At 43.7% G+C, this 27,572-nt stretch overlaps 1 protein-coding gene and 1 long non-coding RNA gene across 3 annotated transcripts; one reads left to right on the forward strand and one right to left on the reverse strand.

Annotated features, from left to right (window-relative positions):
• The first annotated feature begins 189 nt into the window (after window positions 1–189).
• On the forward strand, window positions 190–2,839 carry LOC142053293 (uncharacterized). Its single transcript, XR_012659160.1, has 3 exons — window positions 190–456; window positions 592–831; window positions 1,289–2,839. It is a non-coding gene; the product is annotated as an uncharacterized LOC142053293 (long non-coding RNA).
• On the reverse strand, window positions 2,798–27,449 carry TWSG1 (twisted gastrulation BMP signaling modulator 1). 2 transcript variants are annotated; one of them, XM_075084688.1, is made up of 5 exons: window positions 27,258–27,449; window positions 25,083–25,210; window positions 17,169–17,268; window positions 13,364–13,630; window positions 2,798–5,303 (listed from the first exon to the last, which is right to left on the reverse strand). In XM_075084688.1, the coding sequence occupies exons 2-5, from the start codon at window positions 25,203–25,205 to the stop codon at window positions 5,122–5,124; spliced, it is 672 nt and encodes a 223-aa protein (XP_074940789.1). In that variant the 5' UTR covers window positions 25,206–25,210; window positions 27,258–27,449; the 3' UTR covers window positions 2,798–5,121. The 2 variants fall into 2 exon arrangements, with proteins under 2 accessions (XP_074940789.1, XP_074940788.1); XM_075084687.1 differs by having other exon boundaries at window positions 27,273–27,444.
• Between the last annotated feature and the right edge of the window lie 123 nt (window positions 27,450–27,572).

Consider the following 27,572-nt stretch of genomic DNA (forward strand, 5'->3'; position numbering starts at 1 on the left):
CCCGCCCTCCCCGGGGAGGTGTCCTGCGCAGGCGCAGAGCCGTGCCTCGCCCGCTGCCGCGCGCGGGGCACGACGGGCGCTGTAGTCCCCCCGTGGAGGTCCGCCGGCAGGGGCGGCGGCCGCCCCCGCCCGCCCGACTACAGCTCCCAGCCGCGAGCGCCCCGCGCGCGTGCCCTCGCTCCCCCCGTCATATTTAGAGCCCGTTCACCGCCCCTCAGGCCCGCGGTGGTAGCGGTAATCGCTAGTTGGAGGGGACGAGGAGAGTGGGCGAGGGGCTGCCTGACGGGATTCGTCCCGCTTCAGTGAGGGTAACAGCCCGGTAACGCACCGTCCTAACGTTTCCTGAAGCGGCTGAGGGCAGGCGGGCAGCGACCCGGCGGCTCTGCTGGGCACGTTGACAAGGAAGCGTCAGCGCTAGCAGTGATTAAAGCAGCGTACGGTTAAAGCCGTTGTGAGGTAAAACCTGTAACCGTAGGAAGTCAGCAGACATCAAAAGCCTTTAATACAAATTTAAGAGCTGACACAGCTCTATAGGCGTTTACTTCTAGCCTGCCTTCCCAATAACGTTGCTACTGACTTCCACGTTTGCAGTTCAGACAGGGAATGGAGCAGCCTTCGGCTTCATCTTGTGTAACGAATCTGACCTTGACTCGTTACCCGCTCCTCTCTGCCACTCTCCGGAATACAAGAAAATGGAGAAACGCTCTGGATGCGACTTTTGAGATGACCTGTGCCAAGAAACACATCTCCATCTCAACATGCATCCTGTTTATAGTGATGTTAAAAGGAATTTTGTATTCTCTGTCCCTTACAATGCAAGCTTCTGTTATGGTAAGCACCTGCAAAATTTGAGTCCTTTTCAGGATTCCTCATCAACAAGGGAATTTGTTTCAGTAAGAAGCAGGCCGATTCATTCCCACAGCCTCAGACATAATCCCTGGGCTATTGGACACATTAATACTGTGGCAGCCTGCCACCTGCTTCATTTAGTCACTTGAGATTCAATGCTGCTTAGTCCCTGTCAAATGGGCTCTTTGTGCAACCTCCTGCGGTAATGTAAAAGGTCCCCCACAGGAATTCGTGCTATTGAGTAGAAAATACAAAAGGGAGGGTTGTAAACACTCCGATTAGTGTTGGAGCACAGAGAGATTGTCTCCACAACATATTACATAACCGTGCAACTTCCAATTTACTGTCTCCCCTCCGGAAGAAACAGCTTAGCAGCAAGGGCTCACTCGTTTATTTAACTTAACATCACAGCTAATGTTTCTTTTTTTGTTATACACAGGCTGTGTTACTTCTGGCAAAAGAAGAGAGAAAGGTTACTTCAGAAACATCCCGTAGTAATTTGAGATGATTGCCTGTGAGGATCTCCACTTGAAGTGACAGTCGCCAGAGGCTCTCAGCTCTGAAAAATAAGTATTATCAGAGGCTGTTGCCAACAGGAGTTCACCCACAATGGGCCCATCACCTAATGAACCCAGAATGAATCTTCTCCCATTTTTTGAAGACAAACAAGTGATTGTGTGCAGTGCCAAGGATACCAATTTACTGCCATGTGAAACACATTTGGATGACTTCTGACTTAGAAAACTCATTGTGGTCTGAGGCCCACTTACACAGGGCAAGGCACTTTCTTACACCCTCCCTGTCCCATGTTCACTCTGTAAATTATTACTGCTTTAAGGACAAAGTCAGGCAAGGATTCTGGGGTGGCAAATTCTCTGCTTTGAAATTCAGCCTTGCTGATGTACCTGAGCCCTCGTAAATGTAATAAAATAATGGAGGAGAGATTTAGAAACCATTTTGTCAGGGGAAAAAAAAAAAAAGACGGGAAAAAGACAAAGCTGTGTTAATGAATAATTCCTTCCTCTTCCCTCTCAGTTACACTGCTACTTCAGGAAAGCCTGTTCTGGGGGCGAGTTTATCATGGAGAGATGGGAGTCTACGTGGGCTGCGCTACTCTGGGATAGCTTTAGATACACTATGTAATTCTCATTAGCAATAAAGGAATACACAGCAGTCATAACAAGGTGTAGCTTATGAAAGAAACTGATTGGCCGCATGCAGAAACACACGTGAAACAATGAGAGCGTGAACATATGAAGAAAAAGCTGGAAGAAACAGTTTTGGGTAAAAAACTATCAGTTACCCGTAAGTACGACTGCACAGCAGGAGATAAAGAGAGCCAAGAGAGCTGTGTGACACTGAACTATGCCTTCAGGCCTCCCATGAGCTCTTTGGAGTCACACCATTCTAAGATCTTTGCATAAGAAGGAAATGTAAAAATACTTTAGCAATGAAGAATAAATTAAAAACTTGGGTTTTGGCAGCCTTAAATCTTAGATGTGTTTGAAAGGGATCTGCTTTGTTCCTTGCAACGTCTTGTATCTAAGTACGTTTTGCTACATACTTAGAGAAGATTCGTAGCTAGAAAAGTTTTTAAAGCATGCTCTTAAGTATTCTAAAGCACTCAGGCAGGTAATGGTTTGCTGGTATCCAGACCTAGCTGAAAAAAGAGACCCCAGAATAAATTATTATTTTTCTTGCAAAATGGAGTAGGTCTAAACAACCAACCTTCCAACATGGTCAGATTTCTGTGAGAAAGAATATTTTGACTATTTTGAATATTTTGTAAAGAAAAATCTTAAAAGGCAACTACAATTTTAATTTTGGAAAAAACTGCTGGAGATTTAATAATTCTCTGTATTGTTCCATCCATCTAAGATCAGGTTTTTTTATACTATGCTTCCTGGTAACATTTGCCCTAAGAAAATCATGAGAAAGAAAACACAGGAACCAGTATTGTCTTTTTATTAAAATACCTCTTAAAACACTCATCATAATAAAATACACTGGCTGTTGCTGTATGACATTTGCATACACACAACGCTTACAGCAAACTCTAGACAGCATCAGGAATTATAAAAAATAAGGCAAGCCCCAGAAAGTTGTGCATCCTTACCACCTACCCTCAGGTTGTTAGAACAACAACTGTATTTACATGTTTATGCCGTTCCCCTTCCCCAGAGTGTTCCCTGGACACCTGTTAGGCCAGTCCTCCCTCCCCACCCCTGCTGCTCCCTTGACTTGACCTCACAGTGAAATTCTGATGATGTAAATGGAGTCACAGTAAACGGTATCACAGATCCATGAGGCAGGAGGTGCCTGACCAGAAACATCAGCCCTGTTTTTCCCCCTCCAAGAAGATTCTGAACTACCATAATGTTTCCAATAATTTAACACTGCAAGAATCCAAAGCATGCTCATGACCTGTAGGGACGCTTACTGTATGTCTCCTATCTTGGTCAAGAACGATGATGCACTACCCTCCAGCTAAAATGAGTCACTGCTACTTCAACACATTCTTTCTCTCTGTTAATTCTAAGAAACTCATGCAGTAGAAAAGATAACGTGAGTTGTCAAACGTAGGAAGTACAACTCCTTCTTGATATGTTAAATTTTTCTACTCACATCTATGATTTTTTTACCACTTAATTGTGAGTTTAAAGTATGAAGGTATTCCATTATCCACTAGTTCAAAACAATAAACATTAACCTTTCAAGTACTTAGCTGAAAGAGACTGAAGAAAGTAATATCATTTCACAAGACTAGATTTTTTAAAAATTATTATTATTCATCATATTGAAAGAACTGTATCATGAGAAAAAAAAACATTTAGGCAAACTTTTCAACAAAATAAATTTAAAATGACGGCTTTCATTTGTACATGGTACAGATAAACAGGTGCAACTAGAAAACAGTTTAATCCCTCTAGACTGAGGTTAGTGAGAGAAACATGAATAGTCAAATTCTGGTTTGTGTGTGCATATGCATATATGCATTAAATAAAATTCCAAGGAGTTAAAACACACATCGTTATAAATACCAAAAGCTGATCATTGACTAATCATGCACTTTATTCTTGTACTTAGTACCATTATCAATGGAGACCTAACTGGGTCATAGCAACTGCTATGTAACTGTCACCATATTAAAACCCTTACTTAGAAAAATGGACAGAATGTTCTAAAAATCAGACCATCCTAATTTTGCCTTTGCAGACTCATCTTCCCTCTTCATTGACAACATTTCATGGGGGGGGAAAAAAAAAAATTATATTTTAGAATTCACAGCAAACTACTAAATGGGGCCATGCCTACTGCCAACTGCTCAACTGGTAACCCCATACCACTTGCTAGTTCATGTCATTTCATTCTTTATTCATTTAGTCATTAAATCCGTAATAACTTTTCATGTTTCCTTTACTGGACTGAACGTTCAGGGAGTAAGGGACCCGAGAGAACAGTGCAAAAGGAGGGAGATGCAACTGCACTTAACAGCTTTATTTTGGTATCTTAGAGAAGACTGAAAAGATTTTTTTTTTAATATATACATATATAGGTATATACATAAATTTCACAACACACGCCCCAATGTACTTACGAGAGTAGGGCAAATGAAAAGTGGAAGAAGAGTGTCCCGTACATAATGTTTTGTTGGGCAGTCCTTCTAAGAAGTTAGGATTTTATCCATGACAGCCCATGTGTGGAACTTAAAGAGAAAGCATGAATTTTTCTTTTTCCCCAAATACCATTTTTGCAATAGAAGGCTAAGCTCAAAAACTGCAAGGTAATAAAGTTACAAAAAACCCCCCCAGAAACTAAAACAAAAACCCCGTCCCCTAAAGAACCACCCCTGCCTCCAACCTCGCAGCCATTCAGTTATTTATTGAACTTAGATGAAGGGAATCTCATTACCATATTCTTAAGGTTTCCCTGCTCTAAACTACTAGATATAGTACTAAATTCTGAAAACCGGTATAGTCAATAGTTTCAAATCAAAGGAAAACAATCAGAACAGCAAGGATGAGCATGGCTGTACCATTTGAGCAGAAATAAAGAAAAATAAACTTAAAACATAGTGTTGAAACTTGTACTAGTTAGCCTTGCTTACATGAATTAAAAAAAAGTTTCCAGATTCTATACATCTTTTTTTAATCCAGTACATTTAGTTGCAACCAGCAGGCACTCCACCAAAACAAGTATTTGCAATCCCCATCTCTTTAACTGAGAGAGATTACTTTGGCCTCAGTAATGCTACATTACAACCTTCCTGCTTCAGAACATGCAGTTCATACATTTTACAGTTTTACTGCCATAGTCGATGCACTCTGGCCCAATACACTCACAGCAGGCGTTGTGAAACCATCGGTATTTGGATGCTCCCATGGACTCGCAAGAGATCTTGCACTGATGTATTGACATGCAGTCATCAAAATACACCACAGTACACATGTGTTCTAAACCAAGAGGGGGGAAAAAAACTTGGTTTAAAAGGTCTTAAAATATTTTTAAGGGTTAGTTAAAAATTAGTTAAATGCGCAGCTTTTGAAGTAGGATTGCGAATCATGATGACGATGAGACAAAGAAAAAACAGGTGATAGTGAAAGCAGAGAGAAGAGAGACCCAAGGTGCGATCTGTCAACTTCAAGTTTTCAGTGCCTACAGCTCAACCTGTTGCCTGCTCTGCCTCTGGATTAACTTATTTCTACAGTCACGGGCAAGAATGTTTTGGTTTTTGCTTTTTTTCTTTTTAATGTCCCATGGTTACGAGGGATACCTTTTAAAGTGTAAGGATGGGCTATGCCAAAATAAGCAGCAAGCACACGTCCTCTGAAGGTAATATCTTTATCTACTTTCACAGTTGCCAGCAGTAACTATATGCTACCATTAAAAAGTTCAGTTTTAGAAAAGTTACTTAAAAAAGCACCAAAGCCCTCTTATTTAAGTGTAAACATTTCCTCCCCCCAACTCAACAATATTCTTAAACTACACTAAATAACAGAGCTAGAGAATCCCATTTTCCTCAGCTTGAAACTGCACGCTTTCTTCTTCTTTTTATAGCAAAAAACCCCTTCTGCCTAAGCGCTGACTTTACTCTTGTAACATCCATGCAATTACTTGATATGCCATGAAACTTGGTGTTGCAACATCAAACTGGAGCTGAAGCATTCACCACAACTATAAAACAAAAACTTCCCTCCCCAGTCTACTCCCAATTCTCCAAGCTGACAGAGTCTACCATCTTTCTTCTGTGCTGTCCGGGTGATTACACCATATCTTTGTTCATCCTCCAAAGGATCTTGATCGCATCACATTCACCCCCAAGATAACTTGGCACATTGTGTGGAAAAGCACAACCGAAAGCTGCCTGCAAACATAATTGTCTCACTTGCATGCATCGAACAGATTTGTGAGTGGGAGATGTCAAGGGGCTTTCTAGCCTATTACTGCTTGTGGTGCGTGGATGCAGGAAAAACATACTGACCTACATTCCAACATGGATTAGAAAAATGTAATCCAAATGTAAATGGTAAACCAAGAGAGTGAGGGTTTTTTTTGAACAATTACAGAGATATGGAGAAGGGTGAGTAACCAAAAGACTCTCGGAGCAATATAGTTGTTAACCATGGCATTTATTCAGTCTCTTATGTGTAAGTCTTGGGAGGCTGAAGTGCACCAGAACCTCCCCTTCAAACTATTGGTGCCCCAAAGATTAGCAACCTCAGTAGTACGCATATTCATGGCAAGCTCCAAAGGTAAGGTCCAAAGGTGAGCTGAGGCTAGCAAGGGTCTCTCACCTACCAGCCATCAGATCTACGCAGTCAGTTTCCCTGGCACTAACAATGGATGATATCTGTGGGCATGGGGCAAGAAACAGCACAACACAGAGGAGAGCACAATGTACCTGCCAACTTGTCTGTGGACATGTCCTCCTCCGTGATATCTGGAAAGAATGCCTACCCTTTTAAGAATTATCATTTGTAAAAACATATATGAGCAAACCCTGATCCCTGTCAAACTATTTTACTACTACTTGAACAGCAAGAGGGTCACAGGACATGCAGCCAGCCCACTGAAAGCAAGAGAGAATTGACAGCCTTGTTCAGGCTCTGAACTGATGTGCACTTCTTGCAGACACCACACACAGTGCACCAGGCAATAAGGATCTTGGGGAGGAGGTGCAGACCCATAGCTGAAGCAGTTTTCTGCTCCCCAGAAAGCTGTGCTGTGAGTAAAGCTGCACCTGTCCAAGAGATCTTGGAGTACCTGAAGTACTGCTGGGAATGTCAACAAAATACACTGTGGCAGTGTGACTCCTGTCCCGTTCTTGGCAATTCTATTTCTATGTCCCTTTATAATAAAGCCTGAGGTACAGCAACCAGAGGAAGAGTTAGAGAACAAAACCTCTGCCTAAACCCAACCAACATATCTACAGCTTCACTAAGGTTACTTTATTCACACATACTCTTTTTAACCTCGTGCTTAATCCCAGTTCACTCCTTTGATCCCTTTTTAGTAGTTTTCTTCTCAAGTTTGACCTCAAATGCCATAAGTAAGTTCAGACTTAGAAGGTGTCAGGCTGAAGGCACACAGCCTCTGCCCCAAAACAGGAAATCCTGGCTAATCCAGAAAGATTTTTTTGCTGCAAAATGAGCTTTTGAGATGCAATCTCCTCCTGACTGACCTAATCTCTGGATCAGCTTGAGAAGGCAAAATGACTCATGGCTCTCTCTAGATAGTAGCGGAACAACTCTTTGAAGAAACCAGAGTCCTCCCCAAAGGGTGGCTAGAAGTGCTCACTGCTATCACGGTGATCACTGCACTCCTACTTGCAACATGCAAAGGAAAGCCACTGAGTCAAGAAAGACTGTCAGGAAGGTTGTGCATGCTCTGAGGTGGGTTAGCTGCTCACATCACTTGCAGTTCGTCTTCATACCAGAGAACTAGTCCTATCTGCATCGGGGGACGCTTGCGTTCATCTTCGTGTTAGCCTCATCTGTGACAGTACCAGTTCAGAAGTTCTGGAGGAGCCCAATTCATCAGCTTATGCCTGCTTAAACTTGAAATAAACCTCTTGTGGATGAGCAGCGTGTGATTTCTAGGATGCAAAGATCAAGGACACTGAACTACCTATGCCTGAAGTTTCTGTCTGCTGGTCAGTGGAATCCAGCCAACGTACACACTACATTGGCGGCTCAGGACACAGGCACAGCCTCTGGAAAAGCAGGCTGTAGCACAAAGAGCGGAGCACTTGTACAGCAGCAGATGGGCACAACTGCCAGTACCATCCCTAGAAAACCAAGCACTGCTCCTCCTCCAGCAGCAGGATGTATAAAGCAGCTGGTGGCTCTTACGGGCATCCCCTCCCAGCAGTCTCGCCTCTGCTATTCCTCTGACAGCAGGGCTTATTGTCCAGGCTTGGTCTACCTGAAAGCTGTCCTTCCCCTTTTACGCCTCCTCATTGCAGAAGATGGCTAGTCACAGTGGTTCCTCATTTTCAGAGCAGCAGTATCCAGTTTTTAATGCACTGCTGAGAATCCCCATGGTAGTTCTGATCCACACAGAGGCACCATCTAGCTCTTCACTACAAAGACAACTCCTGTTTGGCCCTCTTTTCAAGCACCATCTCCTCAGAGGACTGAAATGCCCAGAGTGGCTTCCTCCCCATGAGGACCCACTCGGCCTGGCATGTTCCCTCTGTGCATCATGCCCCAGCTGGAGGCACGTAAGCCTTTCTTCAGCAGTAATGCTGAGGTGCGCTTTTGTACAAGTGAAAATATCTCCAGAAGGAAGGAGGCTGGAAGATGGGCAGCACCAGGCACATAACCCTGCCAGAGCCAGAAGAGAGCAGTCAGGCCGTGTGAGACTGGAGAGACTGGTCTCCTCGACCACTCTCCCAGGACCAAAATGTGAACCAAAGCCAGACCTCAACTGCATTAGGGTGCTGGCAACAACCGTGGACATTAATCTTGACTGGCTAGAGAGTGGAGAAGAAAGTTTATTTCCACCTGCACACAAGCCAAGAGGATTAGGCCCTAGAGGACCAGTCCAAAAATGCTGCGAAGGGGAGAGGACAGACTGTACACGGCAGGCCAGAGCCAGCAGTAGACCTGGCTGGTTCCCAGTAGCTCTCGTAAGCAGCTGGAGGACACGCTCCATTGTATACGCTACCAAACCATTTCTGAAGTCTCGCTCACTCAGAGACTTGCCAGGTCTGAATGAGTCAGACTGGCCAGAGAGCACTTCGTTCGTCATGGGACACTCCTGGTCCCCTCCTCAGCAGCGTCTCCATGCCCATGTAGATGCTGAATTACTGAAAGCACAAGAGTTCCTCCCATCAAGCACTATATCCCTCTTTATAGGCTGCAGAAACAGAGTTACACAGGGGAAAAAAATACATGCCTACAGGCTCAGCTGGGATCCGGGAGAGTATTTAAATTGTTTCACAAACCTAATTACATAGTCATCACTTGGCTCCCTCAGTGTAGATAAAAAGGACGTTACTTAGTGCAGTAACAGCTCTTTCATTTGCATTTTGCCAATTCTCACACAGCAAGGACTACAGACTACAGGTGCAGGGAGGGAGAAGGATGTAGCATCATTCTTTTTTCCAGAACATGAGCTTCTCACCCTTTTTTCCCCCCCAGTTCATACTCAGCAAATGCTGTCTAGGAGAAACAACAATCCAGTCTAAATTAAAAGTGACCAGAAGAAATGGACTCACGTTTCTATCAGGCTTTGCTATGATACTGCCTGTGCTGCAAGTAAGAGCTGTATTGGTGCACTACAGAGGAATTTAGCAACTAAAACAATTCCATTCTTGTAAGTTAAGGAAAAATGCCTATCTACAAGATGAAAAAACCTTCCCAGTTAATGACAATTCCCTGTATGCCACCTCTGAAGTTAAAGGTGCTATGTAAGTTTAGTTGTCTGCTGGTCTGTTTATAAGTAGCTCTAAAAGTACTTTAAAAATGTAACTCTCCAGCCAGCAGCCATACCATTTATGCCAATCAGAACTTATAAAAAGAAACATCTAAAAAAAAATATTCCTAGATTACCTACAGAGGTAGATGCAACTTCACTGGATTTCTAGCTCTCCTCTACCTGGGTAGCACTGGAGGGGAGTGGAAGCGCAGAGCAGACACCATCCCTTGCATCACCAAGCAGTGTAAGTCAGAAACCCTTAAATACAACACAGATTTTGTTTCATCAGTTGCCAAAAGATTATCTAGTTCCCCTCTCTCTCTCTCGCGCCAACATCCTGTCATCAACTGAAACAATTAAGCATATTTAAACATCTGAACTCACAGTTCAGAGCTCTGAGGGTATCAGCTAAAAGTAAAGTAAAAAGAATGAAGTATAAATATAGCTGTAGATCAATAATCATCGCAATCCTCTCTGCAGTAGTGGCTCAAATGCCAGAAATTACTGATATGAAGAACTACAGCAGCTCCAGCAGCACACACACACTTTGGCAGCTAAAATGTTAAAAGTCAATTCACAGGAGGAAAGGGAAGACACTCATTAAGATAATAACGGGGAAGTTCACGGTCTGGTGGCTGGGGTGAGAAAGGAATGCTTTATATCCCACCGCACTCCACCTCCTCCCAGATGTACTGCTGCCCTCCCAGGGCCGGTGGCTTCACGCCACTCAGGCACAAAGCTTGCGGGTTCCCGTGGCTAGTGCTGCTTTTCCTGGCACTCACCCAGAACTGCATCAAGCAAGTCTGACACCCCAGACCAGCTTAATGGCAATCCCTGCATGAACGCACGTTGAAATTAAAATCAGAACTGTATTACATGACATGACAAGGGGTATTTGTAGGCAGAGCATTTCCAAATTTTGGGATGCACTCCAGGAGACAGCACAGAGACGACTGTCCCCTTACCAAAAATCCACCTCTCATTAGCCCTTTCCCCTTTTCACGCAACCCAACAGGATGCTGCCAGCACACCATGCTGGAGTGAAGCATGCAAGGAGCTACAGAAGAACCACAAAATGGAGGAGGCACAGCACTGCCAAGAAAACATAAAGCATCTGTGTTCCTGCTCACAGGAATATTCTTTCAAATGCCTGAATGTCACAGCCTTGAAGACAACTGCTTAGTGGGTCACCTTAAGGACACCTCCATTTGTAAGATCTGCCCTTAAGCCTAGCAGCCCAGATGGGGAGAAGGAAAGAGAGAGTCTTCAGTTTCTTCCACTGCAGGCTATGCTTGTATTTACTGCAACTGAGGATGCAGACATACACATGTGCAGACCCACCCTCTGCTACAGTGGTTCTTCTAACACGTGCTATCTTGTTAAACTACAGCGGCTCAGTTGTGTGACTGAACTTTGCATGGGCAGGAGCCATCAAACTCCAGCAACTTTCTGGGCTCCCTTTCTGTGCCCATGCTCACTAGGCTCTTTGGCACTTGACCTACTACCCCTCCACCTTTTGGTTACTGCGTCCCCAATGAACTCAAGAAAAGTAGTAAAAAAAATGCCACCCCATAGGTCACACAACACCCAATACACGAGGTGTAATTCTCCAGCTGTACTTGCTTCCACTATAATAAACATCAACTGACCAAGGCCAGCAGCCAACTTTTCTTTCCACCTTCTCCTGTTCTCACTGCTTGAATCATCTGTGGTTTTATAAGCAAATTTCAGTTCGGCTTCTGAAAAGTTACCTACATTGTGACCAAGAAATGACACACTCCTCAACACGCTTACATACCTAGACACTTAAAGTTTAGGATGTTGAAAGCCATTTTCAACCTTCTCCAGTTCTTCAGTGATCACTAAGATGGAGGAGGCATAGCCAATGATTACAAGAACAGCTCTGACATTTATTTCTGTTCTAAGCGTCTACTAAAGCCTGAAAACCAGTGGCATTTGGTAATTATTTTCAAATATAACTGTTGGTTTTGGACTGTCATCATTCCAGTGAAAGCTCTCTCAACCTGATCTCTAATACTTTCTTAGAAAATGGAACGGAGACTTTTGACTAAGAGAAAATTGCAGTGTTATGTACTTGTCTGTGTTGTTAAAATCAAAACTCCTCCACACCCTTGAGATGCAAGGCAAATTCCAAGTTTAATCCAAAACTATCATTAGCCCATCCTGTTGGTACGGTAGTAAAGGACTGTCAGGGAACAGCCATCTGGGCTGCAGTACCTAAGTACAGTGGGATATATTCAAGATTGTTCCAAGCATAATTTTTTTTTCCAAGTATAATTTACGTCTTTAAATACTGTAGCATTTGCACACAGGGCTTTTTGTGGCTTGCCATTTAACATGGCTTTCTGCATCATTCTCATAATGGCGAGCAAGTGGTTTAATAATGTCAGAGACATACGAATGAGATGCTTTCTGACCATCTGGCTTCCCAGTTCTGGAATTAATTTATTTTTCTAACGTGCCTTAACCAGAGGAAATTAGAAAAGTTGCCATTACAGTCCCATTTAATCAACAGCAGTCCTACTCAGAAACTTAACTAGGTCGAAGGTTCACAGTGGTATGGAAAAGCAGTGTGGTCATCAATTAGGGTATCTCTCATGGATAAGATAAAAGAGCCATCACAACAGCAACATACGGGGTTATGAATATTTAAAGTGTGTGCTGGGAAGGAAGCAAAGCATTAATTACACTAATAAAACAAGCCTCCTTTTTCCCCTGTTAAGCAGCAACTTCACTATGAACTGTTTATGAGATTCTTTCACATCTGATGTAATGATTTGCAGGGAAAAGTATTTCAGGTTTAGTATGAGAGTATTTTCCTTATGCCACCATTGTCACTACCTCAAACTTCTCATTTCCCCCCCCAACAATATTCTTAAGTCTGTCCTCTAAACTGAAGGTGCGAATATAAAAAACTTAATACAAGAGGAATAAGTCCATAAGTTGAACCCCTGCCCCCAAATTGCTTACTTTTAAAGATTGTCTGTCACATATCCCTCCTCAACATAAACAGCAATCTTGCTAACCTCACTCAGGTTCGCTATTAATCCTGGATTTCTTACAAATATCCGTATAAAGAGTTAAAGTTATGCCAGCTCATATGAAAGAAAGAAACATCTACTCCAGATACAATGTTTTATGCATGTGAAGCCTTTGAAGCCATGCATTTCAGTTGCCTACCTCTGCACTGATATGTGATTTGGATTCAGTTTTTGGTCTGTCCTGTCTCCTAAGCTACAGATACTTGCTTTAAAGTCAAAGTAGTATGTTCATCCCAGGACACATGAAATAACATGAACATGAGCCTCATGCCACAGGAGGGATTATAGAGATAAACTGATGTGGTTCAGCATCTCCTAAGATCATCAGACACTTTATCACCATCTTCCACATTCCTCAATACTTTTGCCTCATTCCTTTTGTTATGTCATGCTCCGAATTAGACTGAACTTTTCAGACTTTTTTTACAGGAAAAGAGGAAGCGAATACAGACAAGCACAGAAGATGCACCAAGAAGGCCTCTGGAAGAGACGAGAGGAAGTGCTAGGAATTTAGACACTATACTCATTACCTTTGTCACTAGAGTAAGGTGCGTGGACATTGTTGCTTGGAACAGAGACATTCTGATGCTGTGGCTGGTTCACTGTTTCTAAAAAGGAAACGAGGTTCTCATGGTGTGACAGTTCTTCTGCCACAGGGAAGGAAACGATATTCCAGTTCAGCTGAGTATCCCCTTCTGTCAACGCCCGGAAAAGGGAAGGAATTGGTTCATGCAGCTCCTCAACAGTGCTCTTGGATGTTGGAGGGGTGTCACTGTAATTGCGAGGATTGCACATACCTGCAGAGGAGTGAAAGAATAAGTTAAATGAAACTCCCTAAACTTTTCTCCTTGAAACAGGTGGGAACATTTAGAAAATTTAAATTGCCTTTTTTTTTTTTTTGGCTAAGCAGAAGAGAGCCCTTTCATATATATCCCACTTTTAGCTCAACAGCAGAAGTGCCACCAAATACAGCGGGATGAGCTTTCCATAATGGCAGGTTTCAGGTCTCTGCAGACTTCCACAAAACACACCTGTGACTTATGAGATCCAAGTGAAAAGAAAAACCTCATCAAAATAGCACTTTGCTTCCCTTTTTATCCTAGCATCACAGTTTAGAATATGAAGAGTTCAACGAAGGGCTTGTTTCCCCTGGGAAAAGAGACAAAGCACAGTATAATCAATACTAGCATAAATCCAGAATGAAAGCTTAAGACTGAACGAAGATAATATCTTGACAAGTCCCGAGGTACATGAAACTTTTGATCACAATTCAAGTATTCAGACTCATCTGCTGCAGCAGTGTGCTACATCTTTTTAGTTGTCTGCCAGAGATGCAAAGATGACTATCAGAAGGGAGCAAAAGTCTGAATTCCTTTACCTGCTTAGAGAAATGAAATAAACCTCATTTTGCTACATAGTTGGAAGAGTCTCAATAGGCAAAATGCTTATTTCCAGGTTACCTCTTCCTTATTTTTCAACGTCTTCTGTGGTATCTTTTTTGAAACCTTGTAATGTTTTTTCTCTTTGCCACTTCCTACAAAATATTTTTGTGATACGCAATGCAGGTGCCAGTTTTTCATTAACCACTTAAACACTAACATTTATTACTAGCAATGAAACTGAAGGGTATCTTGGTTTAATCCGAACACTGAAAAAAACGAGATTTAAAAGAAAAGTTGTATCTACAGAGATCTTTAAACTCAGAAGCCATAAAACACCATTAGAAGTCACCTGGCAAGAGACAGAGAAACCCATTTTCCTTGTGTACATCTGGATATCATTTTGCGTAGTTTCACAGACAGTTTTAGTCAGCTACAGCTGCAAAGCACACCAATCCTTAAAGTATCAAAGCGATATGGGACATAAATGTTCAAAGTTTACCTGGCCCACACAACCAGAGAAGCAACTGCTGCCCTGCAGATGCATTAGAACTCCAGCTTCAGAAATCGTGTTTAACTAGAACTTTGTACAAAACCACAGTCTTTTCAATCTAAGTAGATGGATTTCCATAATGAACAAAACAGAGTGAAGTTTGCCCATGATGATTAGCATAAGATCTGGCAAATCTTAAGCAAGTGGTTAGCATTCACAGCATTTAATAATAGGAACAACACAAGATAGTATATTCCTATAAAGAGGTGAGCCAAGTACTAGGTAGGAAAAAAAAAAGGCCTCTCCTCCAAACAACATCAGGTCACACTAAGAAATAATTCCACTTACACAGACTTCCTACTGTAAACAGTTATTCTGCTGCTCCTCTCAACTACATCTGTCTTCACAGACGTTCCTGGACTCGCTGCTTTAATCAAAAACTTCTATCACTGCATTATCACCTTTTAGTAAGCACTTGGAATATTCACCATGCAGTTTTAATAAAGGATGCCCATCTAAAATTTAATTAGGAAGATATCAACCAGGTATGAGTTTCATACAGATACATCAAGATGTAGACATAAAGAACTAGAAAAGCTTAACCCGCAAAGCTTAGAAAAAAACAGAGGAAAGAGGAACCGGTTGTTGTTCTCCCTCCTCTACTGTCTCTGTCAGAGAAGGGAGAGAAGATCCACACAAAACACAGGACAACAACTGACCAGAAGTAAAATTAATGCTGGATGGTAGGAGGTAATTCCTGACCTGAAATTAGTGAAAGACACGACAACCTATCTGCTTTTACATTAAATGTGATCATCTTAGAGAGACTTAAATATCAGCTCACGTATCACCAAAGAACTGTGTCCAGGAAGCTAGGTATGGCATGCACTCCTGTTTCCTCATTTGAATAGGCTACAGAAAAGATGACCCTACACCAAAGAGAAGAATAGGACCATACCATAGAACCTACAAGGTCTGAAGCACCCACAGAACCATCAGGAGATGTTTTAGTCTACTCAGTACTGGGAAACTGGACCTAACACCTTGCTAACTTCTGTCCTGGATAACACCATAGGAAAGAGCAGTAGAACAACGAGCAATTGGCAGATTTAGAAAAAAAATATGTGTGTGGACTCAGCTCTTTTTCTTCACAAGCCCAAGGGGTAGGTTCTTCCTCTCCCTAGAGAAGACTGGCACACTTAAGTCTTGCTTTCTACAGCAGATAACGGTTCTGAACTGGGTAAAACCTACTATCCTATTCCCCGCCCCATGACCGAACATGACAACAGCACACTTCAGTGTTACATTATAAAAATCAAGTAGACATTGGAAGGGAAAAGGGATGGGGAAAACATTTTTTTTATATATATATATTTCCCCACTTTTCAAGGAGCTCACTGAAATATATCAGATCAAATAGGAAAAACAAACTCTAAGGCCTATTTCTAAATGTTTATCCTCCAAAAGTGCAGGGACTGAAAATACTTTATGCCATTGGGAAGAATCACACATGCACAGGATCATGCCACTCCACTGCTTACTGAAAGACAGTACAGCAAAGGTAAGCTAGTCAGGACCAAGCAAAAGGCAGGATGTCAGAAAGCATATTCACATCATGATGGAGCAGGAGAAGCAATGGACTGCACTGAAAAGGAACATTTTGAAGCTAATCATCTTCTTGAATTCAGAAAAGACCCACCCAGCCAGAGGAGCTGAGAGCAGGTACAACGTTCGAGACACATCCCTTTCATAGAAGCCAGGTGGATTTTGAATGGCAGAGACTTACAGCAACCACAGGAGGATGAAGCTTTCAACACATTTAAACCAAGAGACAGAACTAGAATATACCCTCCTTAAACAGGGACAGCATTCACTTGCACAGATCTGGAATCTCAACTACTACTACTAACATGTAGTGTTCAAAGACCGTCATCTAATCCTACAGTAAGAACTTGTATAACTCTTTTTTACCTTCCACAAAGAGCTCTTTTTGCAAATAAAAGAACGATGAAAACATTGGGCCATGCACATTTACTACTAGTCCCAAGGATTCACAAGGGAACTCAAACCTAAAATCCTCCTTGTGTGGCATCTGTCAAACCACTTTACAGCTAGAAACCTCCATACTGCATCCAACACCATGAAGCAGGTGTTGCGTAGTTTCCTCAAGATGACAATTCAAAAAGGAGTTTATGTTTACAGACAAAATTAAGAGTCGGTTACGATGACATTATCCAAGCAAAATCTGGACTACGGCCACCCCCCACTCCATAGAGCAGATGCAGCCTTCAAATGTTTGGTTCCCCCAGTAATTTATTCAGTACCCACAGAATGAGCTGTAAGATGTTTAAAGCACAGATTCTGTCCCAATGTTTTACTTCTATTATAAGACTGTGAGCTCAGCACGCGGCAGGAGGAAGCAATTTAAAAAAAGAAGAAAATCCCAAACAAAGGCAAACTTACCAACGCAGTCACAGCACTCATCCCACAGTGTGCCCAGGCAGAGCATGCACTCCTTACAGCAGGAACAGTTCCCTTCTCCAGGGCGGCACTGACACAGCTCCTGAAAACAACAGAAACTCATTGCACCACAGCAACCCGAGATGTAAAATGCTAACACGGCACAGCATTTCTTCCTCAAGCCGCAACCCAAATTATGGCATTAAAAAAAAACTTAGTACACTAATACAGTTAGTAAATGGTAAAATAGCTCCAGCTGAAGAACTGATCTCAGTATACAAAAGGGTCTCTTTTGCAAGTTGTTTTTTTTTTTTTTAAAGGTGAAATTCTAAAGACAAATCTGAAGTCAGCATTTAAAAGAGAAAAAAGTCCTATTCATGGGAAAGGTGTGTGCACTTTTATGCGTGCCTGAATCTACAAGTTCTTTGAATGTTTCTGGCATCACAACAGGAAATTCAAAGAAGGATGTTTCTTTATATATAAATAGTGTGCACAAGTTATAATTTAGTTTGAAAAGGAGGTTACTATAAGCAGCATGCTCATACTCTAGAAGATTCATGATGTCCACCATGACACCTATTCGTGGATTCTAAAAGGAACTTTTTTGGCTAAGCCGTCTGACCACAGGATTTTGTGCGTCTCTGAATGCTTGTTACACATTGCTCTCCATTTGCAATATTAGTGACCAGATTATTTTTGTCTTCCAGGTCCAGCTGATTAATTTTTGCTAACAGTCCTCTCCCTCCTCCCCTGCCAATCGACACCTTGGATGCTTCCAACACTTCTGAAGCCTCTAGAAAGTGAAATGGTATGCACACACATTTTTCTTCAACCATTTTTAAGCTAGAAAAATGGAAAAGGCACGGAAGAGGACAAACCTTTCTCTTCACGCACCTAAACCTGAAGGCACCGGTTTAGCAGTCCTGCTGAAGTCACCACACTTGGGGACCTCAAAGCATGGATATAGTCTACATGGATGAAGGAAATCTAGAAACAAGGCGGTCTCCTTCCCTCTAGCTGAAATCTGTCCTAGTAATTCCAGTTCAGCCAAAAGACTGTGGCTACACGATGATAATATACGGGCTTCAATTACGCCGTAGTGCAAAACATGGACAGTCAAGAAGTCACATTTGGTTGTCCTGTCTAAGAATTTGGTTTTGATGACGTCTGTATAACTATCACATTACACACTACTGGTGAGAAAATAAAATGCCCGTTACTGGAAACACTGACCACGGGATCCTTCCCACCCCCAGCTTTACTGGAATAGTCATCGGCAAATCTCTGCCATGCACTGGACCAGAGAGAAGATGACGTCCATCCCTGCTCTTTGATCCCATTCTCCAGAGGCAGGGGAGGGACACGCCACAGCATGGTTGGGAGACACATACAGTCAGGAGGGAAGGGCAAGAAAATGGTTTGGCATGAAATTCTCCTAACCTGGAGTTGCCACTCGAGGCTCCACCCTAGGTAACCACAGCTGGGTCAGGGACACCACTCCTTACAGGCAGACACAAACGTCACCTCAGTCTCATTTTAGGAAAAAGCCGAGGGGGCAAAACTCCACTTTTTGAGTAACTCTTTGCCTGCTATTGTTAAGAAGCATCAGGTGGGGAAGAAAGGAGGCATTTGTACACCAAACATCAGGAGTACATTTGCAAGGCAAGGCAAGGTGCAGAGATGCACCCGATCGCATACAACCCCCATTCTCTCTTCATTCTGCAACACCGGCAACTGCAAATGCCCACAGCCTGGTGAGATGCACAGGGATCGGCCTCCTCCCGCACCAGCTTGCACAGGCCCACAGAAGACTGAAGGGTGCGCTTCAGAGGGCAAGGCCAGGGCCACGTCTGGCTTAAGAATACAGCAGATGAAGCTGGAGGGCTCCCAGTTCTGGACAAAAACTTAACAAACCCCCAAGCCTGCTGCAGACATGCTGCAATGTATTAAAGCATCATAAATGCATTGATCTGTTATGTTTCCATTCCCTTCACCCCAGATCACAAACCTTCTTGAAGACAGCAAAGAAACAAAATTCACAAACTACTGCATGTTCTACGTAATGCTGAGAAATGCTGTCACCTGCACAGTTTAATGTGAACTGTTTGCCCTGCTGATTGAGCATGAACCCCAGCTCCACATGCAATTTTGCAATATGCAGCCTTAGTAAGTCTTGAATTTTTATTTACAGAGTGGAAAACTACCAAGATTTTTTAACAAACTTTGAGGATGAAAAAGTAATATCACCTATTACTATGTCATTTCCAAATGAAAGATGAAAAACAGGCTCTTTAACAAAATATACAATTTTTTCCACAAGAGGAGACACCACAAACTTGGAAAGATGACTTATGTGAATGAATGACACATTTCTAAAATATTTATCTTACCGTTTGATAAACAGATTGTGTCAGCCTTGAGAATAAAAAGGCTGAATAAAACAACTTTAAAAACAACCATAAGTAAAACACACTTACCCTGGCCAGAGAAGACTATTCATACGTATTAGTATTAAAAATATCCTGTATATTGGTTCTTCAACAGTAAAATTGGGCAAACAATTTATAGTTATTAAAGACACTGCAACACCAACAAGCCAGTATGTGGGAGGAGGCAATCCTCTGTAAACTATTAAATCTAATATATGAATCAAAACCAGAAAATTCACTAAATTTAAGTTGTTTTGGTTTTATAGATTGCACTATGGGAGTCTAAGAAGAGTATTCTCACTTAACTAAATGGAACTTTGAATAACAGATTTGCAACGTAATTTAAAAAAATCAGTTTAGCTTTAATATGTGTAAGCACTAGCTTGGAATAGCATCACTATACATACCAGTATTTTAAGAACTATTTTTATAGGAAGGTCTTATGAACAGTGTAATCTTTAATTTTATTTTCTTTTTTCTTTTTTTTTTTTTTTTAAACCTGGAGGGGGAGGAGGGAAGGAGGAACAACCTAATTAGTCTTCTGCACAGTTCTCCAGCTCCCCCCTTCTCACAGTTCTGCCTCTTCAGGGCAATAACTATGTTTTTCCATATATGTGTTTGCATGTACATGGTTTCCTTAACCACTTTTGAGTTCTTCTGCCTGACTCATCCATATTGGATACTTGTACAGGATACATCTTTTTAAAAGAATGCTTACATGAGACGTGGGTGAAGCGAGGCAGAATGAGGAACGTTCCTTGTTGATAGCTGGGGGTGGTGAGGCGTCAGTGGAAGAAAATATTACTCATAAGTTGACTTGGCCACTTCCCAAGCTGAACTACTGAAGGTGCATCGGAGAATGTATTTTGCTAGGCAAGAAATCAGCCTCTCTCTCCAAAAATACAGCATTAAATAGGAAGCAGGCATGTTTGTACAATAAAGATACTTCTGCTCCAGAGAGCAAATAAAGTTTTTTACAAGGTATTTAACATCTGCATTTTTTCCAAGATTTCTTTAAACTGCAGAGACTATTTTCTTGGTGCAGTGAGAAACAGGACCTGATGGTACTGGCAACATCTCTGCAAACTGGAAGGGGGAGTGAAAGAAAAACAGCTAATGTTTTTTCCTAGAACAGTTTAATAACAGAAAATCTCCTGGAAGTAAACCAGCCAGAACTGTTTTGTTAACCCAACCGCGTTACGTACTACAGCCACTGCATACACACTAAAAGTAATTTTTAGATGCCTAGGCCCTGAAGTTAAGGAGTGGTGTTTATTTCATACCACAGGGCTAAAAAGTCTTGGAAATCCTTTCAAGCTAAGAAGTTTGCACACAAGGTTAGCAGGAGGTAAAGACAAAGATGAAGAGAGATTTTAATCAGAATGATACTGCACCAGCCAAGGTGACTGCAGGCACACAGTGTTTTGGAGAGAAAATCCTGTATTCTCCAGAAAACAACCCCTCTTTAGAATGATCTGAAATCTATGCTCTACCTATAGCACCATTTGTTTCCTACAACCAGCAGTAGTTTAAAGAGCTGTTGCAGATGAGACAGCAAAGCTTGGCTTCCAGCCAACACAGACATACCGCCCAAGCTGGACTACCGCAGGTAGCTCTGCACCACAAGAGCCAGCCTGGGACTCGCCTCAAACCCGTTTGCTATGAACAATTGTGAGAACGTCCCATCCTAGAAGTTTCTGCCTTCAAGGATTCCTCCATGTTGCAAGGACACAATATACGCCTCTGCTCCACCCAGCGAATGTAACAGGCTTTCTCATCTCCTCCGCACATGGAAACATCAAAACAACCCATGTGTCCAAGGCAACAACAGATGTGCTAGAATAAACACTGCAATACGCATGTCGTGTGCAACCAGGGCTCGGTGGCCTACCTGAAAAGCAAGATAACAGTAAGTTATTGACTTCAGTCCCCCAATCCCAGAGACATAGGAAGGTGCCACATCCAAAGCCTTCAAGGGAACTAATTTTGTGGTCCCACTCCACCTGCACTCCCAAGTCTTATCTGCAACTCCTTCAACAACTACAGGAAGCCACAAAGTTTTGTTTGTGAAGGGTAAGCCTATGTGGAGAGATGCCTGAAGCTATTTTCTTATAGGCCTTTGCTTACAGAAAAATAAGTAGATGACTACGAGAGCATGAATAAAGCTAGAGCCTCAAGACGTAGAGGGAAAGCTGAATGCATGCGAGCTGTTGATCTCAGGCTCTGTTCTGGAGCTAACAAAATAAATATTTATGTAGGGACCACCCTTAAGCAGGGCAGCTCCTAAGGAGTGGTAGTAATGACTGTACTGACTTCTAGCCACGCTGGTGAAAATATTTATGTTAACTGTATGCTTTTTGAGAGAGCAGGTCTTTTGTCTCATTATGTCTCTAAGACAGGCAGCATCACTTTCTGCACGCAGATGCAGATGACAAACATTCACATTCTGTTTGCTTCCCCCAGTTGTCTCTGAGTGACATTATCTTGGTTTCAAGCCACTGATTTTGCCAAACTAGAACAGTTATAAAAATAGGTTAGGGAAAAATGTCATGCAACAGTCAAGCAAACTCACTCACACAGTAATTTATGTTTAAGTCTGGATTTCTCCAGAAGGAAGAGTTTAGAGGGGTAAAAAAAACCCAACCATGGTTATATTCTACTTGTATACCTACCTGAGAAGTAACACACACCTCACATAGCTGTGCAGCGTTTCTGCCACAGCAACGCTGAAGATTTAAAAAAAAAAAAAACCCACAAACAAAAAAGGCAAGAAGAAAGATGACAATTGCTTTAAGTCAAAGCTTTAGGAGTCTTCACATCCACAATCAGAATAGTCTGACCTGATCTGTTCTTCTACAAAGAATGAATGCTGACTGGTATGTCAGGCCTGTTTGCAAGAAGAGAGCAGCCAGACGGTGAAAATGAACAGCGGCATTCCCCCGCAACTGCGCACAGTTCACACGGCCTGGGCTACTTCAGGCTCGGAGAATTACATACCTTTTCAGTTTTTGCAGAATGCTTTAAAAAAGGATTTCACGTCACCTGTACAAAGTAAAGGGAGAACACACCTGCAACAAGTAAAGCAGTACAGGGGTCTCTCTGCATGCACAGGGCTGTGTCGCTACAGAGAGGCCAACATAATACAAGTGAAGCACAGTGATGTGAGCCACCTCCGTGCAGTGCTCAACCTCAGACGTCTTACTCCCAGCTGAGGAAGGATTCCAGTAGCATTAGCTCCACTTCTCATGGGCTATACTCTATTCAGAGTAGCTCATAAAAATAAAGTTTAAATGCTGGGTGTCTCAAGCTTGACTCCGATATAAGTGAGAAGGAGATGTCTGTACTTTTATGGATGGTGGAATCCCTTAGCTGCAGCCAAAAAGGAAGCAATAAGTATTCCACTTTTTCCCCTTCATCCCCGTTTGTCTGGACCAACTGCTTTCTCCTGAATATGTATCAACATATCTGCACCACTGTGCTTGCTATTTAAGTGCCTCGTACATCCAGTGTCACAACTGGCATTTACTTTTTAAAGGTTTCAAGCCCAGATTTAAAAATGCATAAGAAGGAACTTCTAAGTGCATCAGTTTGTCACAGTGTACAATGCCCAACATACCAGCAAAAACATTGACATTGTCTTTGGAAACATAAAAGTCAAAAGCCTCTCGCTCCCATATTTAACAATTCTACAGATCACGGCTGAGTTAAAGGCAACACCAATTTCTACCTTTTTTTTTTTTTTTTTTTTGTAATTGAAGCAATGGCAGTGCAGAAGCCAGAAAGATGCCAGTTGAGCCTGCAGTCAGTCTTCATTCTACAGGATGGATCCAGACAAATTTTATACGGAAGTCAATGGAATGAAGTAAACAGGGAAACGCTTCATGCCACTTCTGCATCCCTCTTCAGACTGTGATCATACATTTGCAGTAAACATACTAGCACATTACTGGCACATGGTTTTTGTGCTTTTGCATTTCCAATCTACAAAGAGGCAGTAAAAAACAGTTTATTTTAAAGAAAATGCAAGTGACCTCACAGCTTAAGAAGGATGTGAAGGCCACTGAATGCGTCCAGAGGAGGGCAACACAGCTGGTGACAGGGCTGGAAGGCATGTGCTATGAGGAGCAACTGAGGGCTCTGAGTTTGTCTAGTTTGGAGAAGAGGAGGCTGAGGAGCAATCTCATTGGCCTGTACAGCTTCCCGAGGAGGGGATGTGGAGAGGGAGGTGCTGGTCTCTTCTCCCTGGTACGCAGTGGTAGGATGTGTGGGAATGGTTCAAAGCTGCACCTGGGGAGGTTTAGACTGGACATTAGGAAGCATTTTTTTACCAAGAGGGTGGTAAAGCACTGGAACACGCTTTTGAGAGGTGGTCGATGCCCCAAGCCTGTCAGCGTTTAAGAGTCATTTGGACTATGCCCTTCATAATTTGTTTTAGCTTTTGGTCAGCCCTGAATTGGTCTGACTAGACCAATTGGTCTGGACTAGACGAATGTTGCGGGTCCTTCCCAGCTGAAATAGTCTATTCTATTCTGTTCTGACCACACGATGGCTCCTTTTTTCCCAATATGTCGTCAAAAAGCATGCTTAAAGCTACACTCCATGCCTCTTAGCTCCTGCTATAAGAGCAGCAACCTGGTCTCAATCTGTTTATTTCACTGCGTGAACATTTCACATAGTGAGTCAAAAGCGGCAGCTGGATTTGAATTTAACATCCATTGCCTACAAGTGAGTGTTTTGTTCAGGGTTTTTTGGGTTTGTCTGTTGTGGTTTTTTTTAACTTTTAAGATAGAACAGCATGCTTTCAGAGCTTGCACATTACCATTAGTAGCCACAGGTCCCTACTGATCAAAAAGCTCTTCCAGATGCACCTCAGGACTCTAAGACAAGTGAGGTCCCTACTCGTGTTAATTCTCTCATCTGAGTTTTTAGGCATCTTTTCATCAGCTGTACAAAACTGATGTTATGGAGAACATCAGGCGTCAACTACTGACACTCTGCCTGTACTGGGAAAGTTAAGAAAGTGGGCAGTTTGCAAGTTAAGGGGAACATCTCAGACAGATATGGGAACATTTGAACTGCTGGTATTGCAGATATCTTTAAAAAAAAAGAACTGTTGCCCACAGAAACCTTTCTAATAGAGTCTGGTTTAAATTGTTGCTTTTTCATAATATCACTAATAAAGAAGAAAGAGACTGAAAACTAACAGCGTGGGTGGTAGCAGCTTCTAACAGTAACCCAGCAGTCATAATCCTCGACTCAAAAATGTTACCATTAAAAGAAGAAACATGCCCATATACATGTGCACTTACCTATAAAATGGTTGTTAATCTATATTTACATGTGCAGGAGACCATCATTAACTTCCTTAAAAAAAACCCACTATTTAACATAAAATACTTGTTATTTTTAACACTGGACCTTTCCAAGACACAGCTTCAGAACTGTTTCTCAAACGCTTAAAAGCAAATAAAGGAAACACGACTCGTACCTGTATCAGGCATTTGCTGACGTCGCTAGCACAGAGCGCCTTATTGCAGCCTGTTGACGACTGGATCCACAGCAGGAACAGAAGGAGAGTGACTGTGGGCGCCGTGACATACTGCGACCTCATGTTTCCTGCAGGTGAGCAATTTTCACAAGTACTTAAACCAGCACCGAAATAAAAGCCAGAAGCTGAAAAGGCTACTGGAATACAAGTTAAATCCTACCTCCCTTACCCCTTGCAACTCATTCAATAAAGAGTAATAACTTTTGTGGGGAAAAAAAGTCAAACTGGGGTGCTTAACAACAAACCTAACCCCTCTGCCCCTGGCTAACTTGTTTATTTGAAACTTTCTCCTATTGCGCCTTTGGATTAAAACTGCAATGAACTTAAGGTGAACAATCTCGAGTTTACAATATCAAATACGATACCCTATAAGCAGTGACGACAAATATTGCCTCAGAAGGGAAAACCCACCAACGAAGACCTAATTCTGTAAATGCCTAAAGCAGACAGATAGGTTTCATGTAGCATCTCCTCAGGCTAAAGGCACACATAGGTGTCTAGCACCAAAGCTATACAGCAACCTTTTACAACGTGGAAGGTAAGTTGCTGTGTCATCTTTAATATAGACAGACAGTTGTTTTCACACCGACAGTTAGATGTCACGTAGGCTTTCAAGTCAATCACAAAGTTGTTCACTTCTTTTTTAAAAAATACAGGCATAAAAAAGTAAAGTAGTGAAGGCTTTGAACTACGAACTTTCAAGAGCCGCCACGCAAGTGACTGAAGTCAACCGGAGACAAGCATCTGCTACTTCAAACAGACAAAACTGGGTTTGTTCAAAGCATTCCACCTTTCTGCCTTTGTGGAAACCCAGCTTCCCAGCAGGTGGTATTTGTTACAAATACAGCACGATTAGCAGCGTGCCAGTGAGCTCCTGCTTGTGTTTAGCATGTGAACCCAGCCAAAAGAGGACCCTATTGCACTAGGCACCGTACCAATATGTAATAAAAGGCAGCCCATGTTTGGGCAAGCTTACAGTGAGCCTGTATTGTTCTCATAAGAGGGGAAAAAATGTTAATGAGGCATTGGATTTCTTTCTTTCAGTACCTAGAAATGTTTTTCTGCTTTATGAACTAAAAAAAACCCAAAAACCCCAACAAAACAAAAAACACTCTCAATGAACAATATCCAAACATAAAAAAAGTAGAAAGACAAGCCAACGTGCAAAAAACCCAACTCAGTCTGGACTTTCAAAGCCTATGTCAGATTAGTCTTTCTTATAATGGCTATAAAGTGCTTCCGACCCTCCCCGTGCTGGGCGCCCCGCCGTCGGCACCCGTGCAGTGCTGGGAGGGAGGGAGGCAGGGAACCCCTGCAACTCAACCCGGGAGCTCTCCCCACTACCAAAAAAGTTTCCCTGCAGCTGGGAGCGCTCCAAACCCGAACCCACCGGGCGCGGCGGGCCCGGCGCAGGAGCCAGGGCAAGCACGATGCTCGCCCGGACGAGCCATCCACGCGTGTTTTAACGCCGCTCCGAAAGCGGCCCGCGCCCCGTCGCTGCACAAAAGGCTGCGGCGAAGCGGGGCCGGCGCGGTGCCGACCCCAGGAGCGCCCGGCGGCTCGATGGGCCGGGCTCACCCACCCCCTACCCAGGCTCCCCCCGGCGCCCTGTTATCCTTTCTGCTGCATCCCGGCACTTTTATCCGGTATCTCCCCAGTTGTCGTGTTTCCCTCCCCCCCCAACAGCACCGCTCTCCCTCGCTGGCGGGATCGCACCCGGGGCGGAAAAAATCCAAATAAAGCCCCTCCGGCTCCCCCTCCCCGCCGCCTGCCGGGAGGCCCCGGCCCCGAAGATGCCATTGCCCGCGCCCGGGAGGCCGGTGACAGGGAACGCACCCCCCGGCCGAAGCGGCCCGGGGCAGGCAGGGCCCCGCACGGGGAGCGCCGCCGAAAGCCGCCCCTCCCGGCGGCGGGGGGCCCGGACGCCGCCTCCTCCTCCTCCCCCCCTCTCCTCCGGCGGGCAGGCAGCGGGGCGGCTGCGCTGAGCCGCACCGAAACTTTCCTTCCACAAAGAAGCAGCCACGGCCCCACCGTCGCCGCCTCCCGGGCCACCGGCTCCATCCCGCCGCCGGCGCCGCCGCCCGCTCCGCTCCCCCCCACCCTGCTCTCCCTCACCGGCGGCTGGCTCACCGGACGGCGCCGCAGGCCGGGCACCTCCCGCTCCGCTCCGCTGGCGGCTCTCGCTGCTCCGGAGGCGGCGTCGGCAGCAGCAACCCCGCGGCTCGGCTTGGCTCGGCGCGGCCCGCTGCTCCCCCCTCGGCCGCAGGCAGCGCGGAGGCGGCGGCACGGCCTCGCACCGCCCCGCCTCGGGGCACCGTCAGGCGCCAGGACCCGCCCTCCGCCGCCGGCAGCGCGCCCCGGGACCCTCCGCCCCGGCCGGCGGCGGCTGCGCGGAGCGGGAGCGCCGTGCTCGCCCCTGCTGAGCGGGAG

The sequence above is a fragment of the Phalacrocorax aristotelis genome, chromosome 2 (genome assembly GCF_949628215.1).
Source record: "Phalacrocorax aristotelis chromosome 2, bGulAri2.1, whole genome shotgun sequence".
Lineage (NCBI taxonomy): Eukaryota > Metazoa > Chordata > Aves > Suliformes > Phalacrocoracidae > Phalacrocorax > Phalacrocorax aristotelis.

Coding starts and splice junctions, on each gene's coding strand:
- TWSG1 (XM_075084688.1), bottom strand. CDS start 25,205: ATGAGGTCGCAGTATGTCACGGCGCCCACAGTCACTCTCCTTCTGTTC. Junction 13,631..17,168: donor TGAGTGCTGTGACTGCGTTG/GTAAGTTTGCCT, acceptor ACTCCTCTGCAG/GTATGTGCAATCCTCGCAAT. Junction 5,304..13,363: donor ACCTTACTCTAGTGACAAAG/GTAATGAGTATA, acceptor CTCTTGGTTTAG/AACACATGTGTACTGTGGTG.